The sequence below is a fragment of the Emys orbicularis genome, chromosome 10 (assembly GCF_028017835.1).
Source record: "Emys orbicularis isolate rEmyOrb1 chromosome 10, rEmyOrb1.hap1, whole genome shotgun sequence".
In the NCBI taxonomy this organism is placed as follows: Eukaryota; Metazoa; Chordata; order Testudines; family Emydidae; genus Emys; species Emys orbicularis.
Genome location: NC_088692.1, coordinates 55,816,786 through 55,830,184, shown reverse-complemented (window position 1 = coordinate 55,830,184; position 13,399 = coordinate 55,816,786). Strand labels below are relative to the sequence as shown.

The window sequence follows — 13,399 nt, the reverse complement described above, 5'->3', positions numbered from 1 at the left end:
GTGGCTTCTATGGAGCAGACTAGGCTGTAGGCTGACTTGCCCAGACTCTGGTTACACTCAGGCTGACAGAGCGTTGCTCACCGAGCGGCATCCAACCCCTTCTCTGCAGGTCAGGAAAAAGCGAGACCAGATCCTGGAGAGCTTTGTCCGCGCCGTGTGCGAATGCTGCGACCCCCGCACCATTCTGGAAGCCATGGAAGGGCTCTGCTGGATGCTGCGGGACCCCAAGGTGCCTCTGAAGGCTCACGTCGCCGTCCCGCTGGCCCTGCAGGCGAGAACGTTCTTTGAGGATGTAAGTACCAAGCAGGGCAGGCCCCATGGCACTATAGGGCACCCCACAGGGGGAGATGCTCAGGACCTGCCCTCACGTGGAGGGGGCTCAGTGTCCGATGCAGGCACATTCCTGGATTTGTGGGGCAGCTCAGCTCCTCTGCTAGGGAAGGCAGGGATACAATCATTCTTGGGCCCTGGGCCCACAATTGTTCAGCAGCCCTGCGGCCCAGCAGGAAGGAGGGGAGTTTGCAAAGAATTGTCCTGTCATTTGAACTAGCTGAAACCTCTCCGGGCTCCGCAGCTGCCAGGCTGATTCCCAAAGCATGTGAGGGCCTGAGCCTGTCCCCTCTAACCACGCTGCGCCCCCTGTCTGCAGGAGAACAGCGACCTGAGGCGGGCCTCCATGGAGCTCTTTGGCCACCTAAGCAAATTTGTTTCGAAGAAGTCATCCCTCTTTGGGGCTGAGGTGGAGAAGAGCATGGGGACGCTGCTCATCCACCTACAGGACGGGGACCCCCAGGTGGCCCAGGTGAGTGCAGCTGAGGGCTCATAGGGGCAGGAGTGGCTGGGGGCATTCTAACAACATGGTAAGGGTGGTGCAAACTCCCCCCTCCAAGCCCCAGATCTCCTCAGTGCTGCCCTGTGGCACCCAGGACCCCCCACTAATCCAGCCCTCCCCTACCCCACACAGAGCTCTGCCAGCCCTCAGAGTGTAGCTGTGGGGTAGATCTGTGGGGTTTCCGTCTCCTCCTCCATTCCCCACAGGCACCTCCAGCCTCCCTGCCCAGCCAGCCTCTCCACAGCTGTGGCTCCATTTTACATCCTGCCCTGTTTAGTGGCCAGGTCCAGGTCTATCTCTGGCCCCTAGCAAGTGACCTAACCCAAGCAGGGCCACAGGGAAGGGCAGGTCGCTGAGGCCGACTGGGTCTCCATTGCTGCTGCCCTGCCCTCACTTGTGTGCTAGCTTCTGTCTGGGAATGACCAGCCTCCTGCAGAAATCCCACCACCACCTGCGCCCCAGCCGAGTAGCAGCCCCCAATAGTGCCTGGGATTGAGGGGAGGCCAAGTACGTTGGTCACTGGGCAGTGCTGTTAACCGCCCACCGGGGACCCACAGGGAATGGCCCCTTCCCTGTTCCAGGAGTGTCCCTCCCCGGCCCCAGCACTCGGGCCTGGCTCCCCTCAACCCCTCAACCCAGCTAAGCTGGAGATGGGGGCTGTGGGGGCCTGGGGAACAACCGTCAGGCCAGAGGAGGTTCTGCAAAGAGGTGGCTCCTTGCTGCTCCGGCACAGCGGAGTCTCCCCAAGCCACGCAGAGCCTGCGAGTTGGCAGCCCGTTGCGCTCAGGAACTCACCCAGCTCCCTTCTCGCCCTCTCCGGCAGGCGTGCAGGGTGGCATTGCTGCACTGCGCACCCTTCCTCAGTTACCAGCCCCTGCGCACGCTCGTGCAGAGCCAGCTAGCTGAGGGGGTGGCCCCCGCCTTCCCCGCCTTCCTGAACGAAGCCTGCAGGACCCTGGTGAGTGAGCTCTGGGGTGTGGGCCCTGCAGGACAGGGGGGTGGGAGGACCTAAGCACACAGGGAGCTTCCCTGCTCCAGGGAGCCCCCTCACTGACTCAGCCCCATCCCCCAGCCTTGAGGATGGCTCCTGTACAAGTCATCTCTGTCCCATGGGAGGAGTCAAGGGGGAGAGGGCTCTGACAGCCAGGGGTTCTTCACCTCCCTAGCAGGCAGCTCCCCTCAGCCTGGGGAGGATGTGTGGCTTGGGACTAACTGGATTCTTGGCTTCCCAGCTCCAGGACTGCCCAGGGAGGCTGAGCAAGAAGGCTGCCCTGAGAGCAGCAGCTGCCCAGCAGCTGATAGGTAAGAAAAGAGCTGGAGCTCTACTTCCTATTATCCCTCCCTGGCCCATGAGTCCGGGGCCCAGTGCCACATGCACACTGCCAACAGGGGGGAGGGGCTGGCCTCCTCTGTCCACACACAAACACACCCAACTCCCCCCCACCCCTTCCCATCTCCCTGGGACAAAGGGGGAACCAAGACTCCCTGCAGCCAGATGCGAGAGGGCTCTGCGGCCAGAGGGTCTCCTCTGTCCTGGCCCTGGGCAAGCCCGGCACCTGCAGCAGGAGCAGGCCCGAGGGAGAGATCCTGCCTCCCAAAGGTCTCACCCTGGTTCCCCCCACCCCACCCCACCCCGCACGAGGCACTGGCCCCAGCCAGGTCCCCCTGCAGCCTGTACAGGGAGGGCAGAGATTCACAGGAAGCCCCAGCCCTGCCTACCCCAGCTACCACCAGCCATGCAGGCAAAGAGCCAGGGCAGCAGCTCTGCCACACTGTGCTTCACGCCAACTCCCAGTGGGGCTTGTGTGCACAACACCTCTCCCGGCCTTTGTGGGGCACGAGGCCAAAGGCAAAATGATCCTAATAATCTTGGAGACTGACTCTCCACCCAGCTCCTTCCCCTCCTCTGCCCGGATGGATTGGGGGTGGGGGGCACCTTGAAAGACAGAAATACAAGCGGTGGCTGGTGCCCTGCATGCTGTTAAATAACCAGGCCCGCCTGCCTCCCCTAGGATACATGATGGGCAATTGAAGCCAGAGAAGAGCAGGAGGCTTGGACCACCCACCCTGCTGTGAGTCACGGCTGAGGGGTATTGCTGTGCTGGGAGGAGGGGCGGGGGGAAATCGGGGCAGGGTTCTAGGGGCAGGGGGCAGCAGCCACATCACACGGTGGCTGGGAGCCAGAACCCAGTTGGAGTGACCTGCAGAGCATAGGAGCAGGGAGAAAACCCTCGGGGCTGGTTCTGGGGTATCTTCTCCCCGGCTATAGTTTGAAACTCCCTGCCCTGTGGGGTGTCCCCATCCTGGCCCAGGCAGGAGCCATGGCTGGTCAGCAGGATCTGGGAGTCAGAAGTGAGTCGTTCCTGGCAGGCAGGGGGCAGTGGCAAGCAGAGCGGGGGTGGACTCCACAAGAGGGAGGGAAACCACCTCCTGTGGGAGACCCGGCTGCTGGAGGAGACTTTTCCCCCTAATCCCTCACCAGCTGCGGTGCCGCGGGGAGGGACTCTGAGCAGCCCCAGCCAAGGGCGAGGCCGGGGGTTCCTCCGAGCCTCATTTGGTGCTAACTCTGCAGAACCCAGCCTGGATTGCTGCCCGCCCCCTGCAAGTGGCAGCTCCAAGAGCCCCTGCACGCACGGAGCAGCTGACACCACCCCAACCCCCCACCCCGCCCCAGCTATGCTTATGGGGATACGAAATTCTAGCTCTGAGCCTCCCTGTCTTCAACAGCTGATCGTGCCCCAAAGGGCTGCACCAGAGCTGAGGAAACAGAGCCAGGTGCTGAGGAAACACATCCCAGGGCTGGAGTGTGCAGTCCAACCCCTCCCCCGCATCACGGGCATTAGTTCTGTTAGAGGCTGACCCTGCCAGCTGCTCACTAGGCAGAACCCAGCCAGGTGCTGAGCAGGCTAGCCTAGGCCTGGTGCTTAAATACCTGGAGAGGCTGCAGTCAGCCCAAGAAGGGTGGGCAGGGGGTGGCGTAGAGTCGCAGGCTGAACTGCAGGCCGCAAGCAGACCCAGCGTCACTTCTCACAGCCCCAATCCAGAGCAAGAGAGGAATAAGGCTGCAGCAGCCAGAATTTCCTTCACTCCGGCTGCAGGGCCTGGGCTCGCCCAACATGTGACCCTGGCTGTCAGAAAACTCCCTTTAAAAAGCGACTCTCCTGCCCCTCCCCCTCGGAGGACAAACTGCGGGGGGCCAGCTCTTGCTTAGGGAGAGGGAGTTTGAGCTCTTTACATTGGCTTTGTAGTGAAGCGAGCTCCTAACCAGCAAGGCCACTAATAATAGCAAGAATCAAGAGTTTATTTGATCTGAACAAGTTCTTTAAAAGATGCAGGATGGGGAGTAAACAGAAGCCTAAATTACAGCAGGTAGCATGTAAGCGGGAAAGTAGAAGTGCTAAGATGGCTTGTGAAGAGCAAATAACTGAAGGGCTATAGACAAACCCTAAAAAAACACTTTAAGGAGATCAGAAGCCTGTGAAAGAACGGGTGGATTCAAGAGAGCAATTAAAGACGACAAGGACATTGCTGAGAAGCTAATATTTTTGTGTGTGCATCTTCTGCCTTTATCACACAGGTTGTTGGAGAGAGATCTGTCCCAGACCGGTTCTCTTCTAGTACTAGAGGTACCATCAGGGCTTGAGATAGCAGCAGAGGCGGGCCTGGACCAAGCTGATAATTTACAAAGTAACCCCCCCACACACACTTCTTCGAGCTGGATGGGTTTCGCCCCCTGTAGGACCGCCCCGAGAGGAGATTTAATCAATCAGGGGGCGTACCGGGGCGGGGTGACCTGTCCGGAAGTGGGTCATGTAACCCCTCTAACAACTCCTTCCACCTCCCTCTACCAATCAGGAGGAAGGGCCCTATCGTCAGTCAAACCCTAACCCCACCCCTTGACCCCTTAAAACCTGCCCATCTGTCACAGAAGTCCTGCCCCATGGGGGTAGTACTTCCACGGTCAAGGCGGCCACATGACTGGATGCAAGGTGTGTCATGTGACCCCTCTAAGAGCTCCTCCAACTGCCCTCTACCAATCAGGATGGGTTTCTCCCCCATAGCTCTGCCCCGAGAGGAGATTTGACCAATCAGGGAGAGTTCCGGGGCAGGGTGACCTGTCCAGAAGTGGGTCATGTGATCCCTCTAACAACTCCTCCCACCTCCGTCTACCAATCAGGAGGGGTTTCAGCCGTTGTGGCCCACCCCGAGAGGAGATTTGACCAACGGGGAGGAATTTGGGGGCAGGGTGGCCCGTCCAGGAGTGGTTCGTGTGACCCCTCTAAGAACTCCTCCCATCGCCCTCTACCAATCGCGATGGGTTTCGGCTGCATGGGACCGCCCCGAGAGCATATGTGACCAAACTAGGGCAGGTTCTGGGACAGGGTGAACTGCCCAGAAGAGGGTCGTGTGACCCCTCTAAGAACTCCTCCCAGTGCCCTCTGCCAATCAGAGCGCAGCACCATCACCCCATAACTCCCAGCGCCAGGCAGAAGAGGCCATCTTTTACCAAGAACGCGTGTTTTAGAAATCGTGGAAACATGGACTCCTCCACCACCCCTGTGAGAACTTTGGACTTAGTTTTACCCCCGAGCACCTTTGGACTTGTGTGGAGAAAACGCTACATCAGCAACAGTTCCGACGGGGGCCCTTTGACTCAACCGTTGATGGATACGCAGGAACCCGACCCGAAACCCAAACCTTCGTGAGGCACCCCGATGAGTGTGACGGCCTCTCATTGTCCACCCCCCTAGAGGTGGAAGGCGATCATGGCTTGGAGGAGTCACCGGCGGAACAGGTGAACGGAAAAGACTTTGCTCAGGTAAAGGAATGATTAAGAAGTGATGGTTGAGGATGGGGTGTAATGGGGTTAGGAACCGACCCGGGATTACGTAAATCTAAAAACAAGCAGTGGGGGTGCTTACACTGTTTCTTTTCTGAAAAATCTCTCAACAGCTCGACGATGCCTTTCTAGAGGCCTTTGAGAACTTACACACTGGAAGAATGAACCAGCTCAGACTCCCTTATGGTAGGGGTTATGGCGTCCATTTTTACAGGCGGCTGTAAAAGGTTGTGTTAAACCAGGCCATTAATAAAACTTATTTAAATGTGTCAATATGAATGTGTCCCCCTCCATACTTGTGTTAGTAAAAGACGGTACCAGTAACAGTCATGTCTACACACACGGCTCTGTTAAAGAAAATATATTACACCCCCGGGGAAGTTGGGAGCTTCGGCGGGGTGAACCCTCTTTTTCAAGTGATCAAAAGGCATAGTAAAACTTTAAATAGAAGACAGGTAAGTGCTTGGCTTTGAAACCAGGATGCTTACACTTTACACAAACCGGCTCGAATACGTTTTAAAAGAAACAAGACCATTGTTTCAGATGTGGATGCGCAATGGCAGGCAGATTTGGTGGACATGCACCGGTTCTCCAAACACAACAGCGGTTTTAAGTACATGTTAACAGTGATAGACATTCTATCCAAATATGCCTGGGCCTTAGGCCTAAAAGACAAGACGAGTGGTGAGGTATCCAAGGCCTTTAAAGCTATTTTCAGCGCAGGTCGCGTGCCTCAAAAATTACAAAGCGATCGGGGGAAAGAATTTTTAAACAAACCTTTAAGCAGATTGTTAAAGCGGCATGGAGTTCACCATTTTGTTACTAATAATGAAGTCAAAGCACGGGTTGTGGAGCGATTTAACAGAACTTTAAAAACTAGGATGTGGAGATATTTTACAGCCCATTACACTTTTCGCTACATTGACGTGTTACCTGATTTTATAAAGAGTTACAACCAGAGCTTTCACAGAACTATACATACCAGACCCGCTGATGTTAATCCTTCAAATTCTCTGAAGGTATGGAAAACGGTTTACGGAGATGGTTTTAAAATAAAACCAGTTGTTGCCCCTTTTAGAAAAGGTGACCACGTAAGACTATCTAAAACCAAAGGAGCTTTTGAAAAAGGTTATGAACAGACGTTTACTGATGAGATATTCATAATGGATGAAGCTGTAACCAGGGGCCAGAGACCTGTATACCGATTAAAAGATTACGAGGGTGAGACAGTTACTGGATCTTTTTACCCTGAAGAATTACAAAAAGTAAACCCCAAACGAGATAGGATTTACAGGATTGAAAAAGTTCTAGCGGAGAAAGGAAAAGGGAGAAAAAAGCAGCTACTGGTGAAATGGTTGGGGTGGCCCGATAAGTTTAACAGCTGGGTGGAAGCTTCTCAACTCTGTGACATTTAGACATGAACAAAAACTATTCCTCCTGCAAAGACAGAGAGAGAGAGAGAGAAATGAGCGATGGCGGGTTTTACATTACTTTGCCCAGCAATGCCAGCTCTGCAGTTTTTCCCCAAAACACCAGCTCGAACTTTACAATATGGCTAATTAAGCCCTTGGATCTCCCGGGTGCCTGGGAGGTGAGGTTAGTGGAAATACAATACCCGCACAGCTGGAATACTATCAACAGACACCCCTTTCGAAATCACCTTTGGAGATATGACGTGGAATTTCATCCTACAACGAGGTTATTACTCGACCACACCCAAATTACTGGATCATACGCACAGCACCGTGGCTCGTCATCCCGGACCCCCTGAGGTGGTCATGAACTACGACCCTGTGGGTAGAAAAGTTAGACTTAAATGCCGATTTTACATATATGTTTTCTGCCGGTGGGGAGCTAGCTAACATTCTGGGTTTGGGCCCCAAGCGCAGCATCCAAAAATTCCCCTTCTCAGCAAACATCACAGGGGGTTTTAACTCCTTGTATCTGAACACGGATATCGTAGAACACCAGTTTGTGGGGGACTTTTCTGTTCCCCTGTTACGCTGCGTCCCTGTCCGAGGAAGGAACAACTAGTTTGTTACCATCACCTACGATAAACCTCATTACGTCCCTGTCAGTAAACACCACATCGACACCATCACCATTGAAATAAAGACAGATCAGAACAGACGCGTCTCATTTCGCTTCGGCAAGGTGATCGTCAAGCTGCATCTGCGTCCGCGGAGAGAGCGAGGTTTCTAAAAAGCAAAACACTATTATGCCGATCCTAAAAAATTACGGCCACCCCACCATCTACAGGAAGTATTATAAAGCCCAGGCTGGATATGCCCTTCCTGGATATCCTGGGGCCCCTGTGATGTATGGAGCTGGTGTGGGTGGAATATTTCGTAGCCTCTTTCGAAAAGCCCTACCGCTTTTGAGGAGGGGGCTAGAGATTATTAAACCCCACGTAAAAACCGCCGCTCAGAACATAGCTAAAGACGTGGTAGGTCACGTCTCCCGTGCTGTTCTGGAGAAGGTGGGGAATACAGTTTCACAGGCAGGATTGGGGCTGATGTACATTAAAAGGAGGAAGAGAAAGAGAAATGCGTCATACCCGCAACGCACAGGCCCCCCGAAACCCTTTAAAAGAAGGGCTTTGACACGCAGGGCTGGCCATAAGCGAAGGTCCAAGAGGAAGCCTGGGTGAAAGAGGAGACGCTCTCTGCCTGGTAAAAGAGACATATTTTAATCAACATGGCTTTTGTTCACTGCGGGTCTGAAGAGTGCACCAAATCCGAACTAGACTTGTTCCAAATAGCCCCTGCGCAGACCAGCATCGAGAAAAGCATCTACATCGAGGTGCTGCCTCTATGGGCTGTTTACGGAGACTGCCCCCATTGACTTTTTTATAGCAGGGAATGGCATAGATTATATGGATTTAAGCAACACGCTGCTGTACCTGTGTTGCAAGATTGTAAAAGGAGACGGAACTGAACTTGCCAAGGACGCCGTGGTGGGCCTGGTGAATTACCCCATGGCCTCTATTTTCAGTCAGTTCGATGTCACGCTGGGAGACCGCCTCCTAAGCCAAAGCAACAACTGTTACCCTTACAGGGCCTTTATAGAATCGGTGCTCAATTACAGCGACGACACCCTCGCCACGCAGTTTTCCACCGGCCTGTTTTACAAAGACACTGCTGGACAACATGAAGAAATGGAGTTGGATGGCGGGAATCTAGGGTTTGTGAGGCGTGCAAAGCTGACGGCCCAGAGCAGAACGGTAGAGCTGCTGGGTCATCTACACAGCGACCTGTTTTTCCAAGAAAAACTTTTGTTGAACAGAGTAGATGTGAAAATTAAACTGACGCGCAGTAAAGACGCTTTCTGTTTAATGGGCAGTGCGGCTGAATGCTTTAAACTGCGCATTGTATCAGCGTCCCTTTTTGTGAAGAAAGTACAGGTGGCCCCGAGTATCCATCTGGGGCACGCGGAGGCCCTGCTTACCGCTAATGCTAAATACCCTGTGGACCGTGTGGGAATGAAAGTGTTTAGCATCCCCGCGAGCAGCAGGGTCAGTAACCAGGAGAACCTGTTCTTGGGACAGTTCCCAATATGCTTGTCCTAGGGTTTGTGGGTAATGATGCCTTTAGTGGAAGTTACACTAAAAATCCCTTTCATTTTAAACATTATGATATTAATTTTGTGGCTTTGTATGTGGATGGTGAACAGATACCAACCAAGCCTCTGGAACCAGACTTCAAGGCAGGACACTGCGTAAGAGAATACATGAATCCAGGGCCGGCTCTGGCTTTTTTGCCGCCCCAGGCAAAAAAGCCTCCCGTCGCTCCCCTGCGGGGAGCACAGCAGGGGAGGGCACCGAGTCCGGCCGCAGCCCCGCTCTCCCCGACCGGCCGGAGCGCCGGGAGGAGGTCGGCGAGCCCGGCTGGGGCCCCGCTCTCCTCGACCGGCCGGAGCGCCGGGGGAGGGAGGCCCCGCTCTTCCCTGCCGGCCGGAGCGCCGGGGGGAGGGCGGCGAGCCCGGCCGCGGCCCCACTCTCCCTGGCCGTCCGGAGCGCCGGGAGGAGGGCGGAGAGCCCGGCCGGGGCCCCGCTCTCCCCGACCGGCCGGAGCGCCGGGAGAAGGGCGGAGAGCCGGGCCAGGGCCCCGCTCTCCCCGACCGGCCAGAGCACCGGGGGAGGGCGGCCCCGCTCTTCCCTGCCAGCCGGAGCGCTGGGGGGAGGGTGGCGAGCCCGGCCGCGGCCCCGCTCTCCCCGGCCGGCCGGTGCGCTGGGAGAAGGGCGGAGAGCCCGGCCGGGGCCCTGCTCTCCCCGACCGCCGGAGCGCCGGGGTAGGGCGGCGAGCCCGCCGCGGCCCCGCTATCCCCGGCGGCCGGAGCGCCGGGGGAGGGCGGCGAGCCCGCCGCGGCCCCGCTCTCCCCAGGTGAGCGCCGCCCCCCTCCAGGTGCCGCCCCAAGCACATGCTTGGAGGGCTGGTGCCTGGAGCCAGCCCTGCATGAATCTGGTACAGACAGCTGGTAAACACATGAAAGATCGTTCTCTGTTAATCGACCGTGAGGAGTTTGCACAGGGTTACACCTTGTTTGCCTTTGACCTGTCTCCCAACCAGGAATGCGCCAATCACTATTCCCTGATTAAAACCAAGAACCTGAGAGCAGAAATACGTTTTGGGAAGGCTTTAAGGGTCACCGTCAATATGATCGTGTTTGGGGTTTTTGACAATGTCACACCTAGACCCCTCCTGACAAGGGTGATGAGATTAAGACGTCTCCATTAGCATACAGAATGAAGAACAGAGACAACTCTCCTAGCCTCATCTGCATGAAAGATGGGACAGGGAGACATCTCAATTTGCATACAGAATGGAGAACAGAGAACCGCACTGAACTCTGGGACCAGAAAAAGCAGGGAAGCACTGCATCATGGGAATCTCTGCTCCAGATGTTAAAGAACCTATGCCTGCTCACACCCAGCTCAGCAGTTATCAGACCAATACTTTTAAAATACCCACACCTATTGTGATGGTACCTCCCATAAGGCTTTATGGAAATATGCTTAGAATGTGTTTTATGCTACATATGCCATGTAACATATCTCCGTAAAGGTTATGCTCTACTGAATGTATTAATCCTATTTGTATGCATGTATCATTTTTGTATTCAAAGTTATGAATGTTATGAATGTTGGCTGTGTACTGGCTTGATTTCTAAATAACCTTAGTAGAGCATTTGGTCAGTTCCTGGAGAAAGGAATGTTGAAATTAAGTACCTAATCAAGAAACACTTAAAGGACAATGGATCTTGGAATGCTCCAATCCACATAAGAAGTCTACTTGAGGACGTTCAAGGTAGCATGTAAACAATGGATGCTACCTGTAAAACCTGAGTCATGCATGGACATGTGACTTGCCCAGGTGACTCCAAAACTCCATCTTGGAGCTGGACTTTGCATAGGAGTGAGGAGGGGGTCTCCACCCACAAGAGAAAGTCTATTTAAACCCCTGGGAGACCCCTCCATTTTGTCTTCAGTTGGCTAAAGAGAGAGCTTCTCCACCCCCCAGGATACTTGAAAGAAACTGGAACAAAGGACAATGTGCAAGGGGTGTGAGTGATTGCTGGACCCAGGCTAAAAGGAGATTAGTCTGTAAAAGGGAGCATTCTGGACCTGGTGAGGATCTTATCTCTATTCAGTTCATTTAGACATAGATTTGCGCATTTTATTTTATTTTGCTTGGGGACTTACTTTGTTCTGTCTGTTGCTACTTGGAACCACTTAAATCCTACTTTCTTTATTTAATAAAATCACTTTTTACTTATTAATTAACTCAGAGTATATATTAATACCTGGGGAAGCAAACAACTGTGCATCTCTCTCTATCAGTGTTATAGAGGGCAAACAATTTATGAGTTTACCCTGTATAAGCTTTTGTGACAAAGTTCCTCCTCTATCTTGGTGGGTCCTGCGCTTATTGGCGGATTTTCTTGCCTCAGAGATTCACCATGTGGGTTGGGGAACAGCCCAGAGACCTTCCCCTCTGGGAGAACCCACAGTCCAGGTCAATTGGGAGGTTTGGGGGGAACCCGGGCCCGCCCTCTACTCCGGGTTCCAGCCCAGGGCCCTGTGGACTGCAGCTGCCTATAGCGCCTCCTGTAACAGCTGCATGACAGCTACAACTCCCTGGGCTACTTCCCCATGGCCTCCTCCAAACACCTTCCTTATTCTCACCACAGGACCTTTCTCCTGGTGTCTGATAACGGTTGTGCTCCTCAGTCCTCCAGCAGCACAGCACACCCTCTCACTCTCAGCTCCTTGCGCCTCTTGCTCCCAGCTCCTCACACTCCCACCACAACTGAAGTGAGCTCCTTTTTAAAACCCAGGTGCCCTGATTAGCCTGCCTTAATTGAGTCTAGAAGCTTCTTCTTAATTGGCTCCAGGTGTCCTAATTAGCCTGCCTGCCTTAACTGGTTCTAGCAGGTTCCTGATTACTCTAGTGCATCCCCTGCTCTGGTCACTCAGGGAACAGAAAACTACTCATCCAGTGACCAGTATATTTGCCCTCTACCAGACTCCTGTACACCACTGGTCTGGGTCTGTCACACTTTATACAGGGTAAAACGGATTTATTTGGGTTTAGATCCCATTGGGAGTTGGGCATCTGAGTGTTAAAGACAGGAACACTTCTCTTAGCTGCTTTCAGGTAAACCTGCAGCTTTGGGGCAAGTAATTCAGACCCTGGATCTTTGTTGGAGCAGACGGGAGCATCTGGCTCAGCAAGACAGGGTGCTGGAGTCCTGAGCTGGCAGGGAAAGCAGGGCTAGAAGTAGTCTGGGCACATCAGGTGGCAGCTCCCAGAGGGTTTCTGTGATCCAACCCGTCACACCTATGTCTTGCACAGACCCCTATCTCACACACATACACATACAAACACAAACACACACACAAAAACCCAGCAGCTTTATAAACACACCAAACCAAGTTTGCAACCAAATACTTTTTAATAAACCCACATGCATTTAAAAGGCACATGGTTGTTCTGTTCCCCCCCATGTTTGTTTGGGCCTTCAGGTTAAAGAACAAGCAAAAATGTTAGTTAGTATTACCCCCTAATCCCTATACAACCTGTGTAATACCTGAAGTTTTTTGTTTTTTTTTAATTTAACATTATTAAGCACAACTATAGTGAAAAATGTTTTTTTTTACCTTGGCCTAGTTGTGAAATGCTGCTTAAAGTTACTGGTTCCATGCTAAACAGATCACACTGCAATAAAGACAGGCACCATTATTTACTAAGACAGCATGGCCAAAGAGTGGCATTACAGAATATATATTTTCAGAGTTAAAAACAGGGAGCAAAGCTCCTCCTCTTGCAGTCCAGCAGCAATTCAAGAGAGTTTCTGTTGATACCTGAGGTTTTAATACCATCTAACTTAGGGGGTCTCAAACACCCGGCCCGGGGGCCACATGCGGCCTGCGGGGTTGTTTTCTGCGGCCTGCAAGCTCCTTGTGGCCCCACCGCATCCCCCAGCATTTACCTAGAGCGACTCCAGCCCGACGTGTACCGGGGGCAGGGCAGGCTCCCTGGGAAGCGGCCGGAACGTGGGGAAGGGGGGCACAGGGGTCTGTGTGTTGCTCTTGCTTCGGGCAGCGCCCCCAGCAGCTCCCATTGGCCGCGGTTCCCCATTCCCGGCCAATGGGAGCTGCTGGGGGTGGTGCCTGAAGCAACAGCAACACACAGACCCCTGTGCCCCTCCTCCCCCAAGTTCCGGCC

At 53.8% G+C, this 13,399-nt stretch overlaps 1 protein-coding gene across 1 annotated transcript in view; it reads left to right on the top strand.

Moving 5' to 3' along the window:
• The window catches only part of LOC135885072 (maestro heat-like repeat-containing protein family member 1), a 37,658-nt gene extending 27,250 nt beyond the window's left edge, over positions 1–10,408 (top strand). Inside the window, exons 32-37 of the mRNA XM_065412704.1 lie at positions 110–292; positions 650–802; positions 1,656–1,790; positions 2,065–2,134; positions 5,584–5,651; positions 10,241–10,408. Of these exons, the coding sequence (XP_065268776.1) occupies positions 110–292; positions 650–802; positions 1,656–1,790; positions 2,065–2,134; positions 5,584–5,651; positions 10,241–10,408 (777 nt within the window). The remainder of the gene's footprint in view (positions 1–109; positions 293–649; positions 803–1,655; positions 1,791–2,064; positions 2,135–5,583; positions 5,652–10,240) is intronic.
• The last annotated feature ends 2,991 nt before the right edge of the window (positions 10,409–13,399 follow it).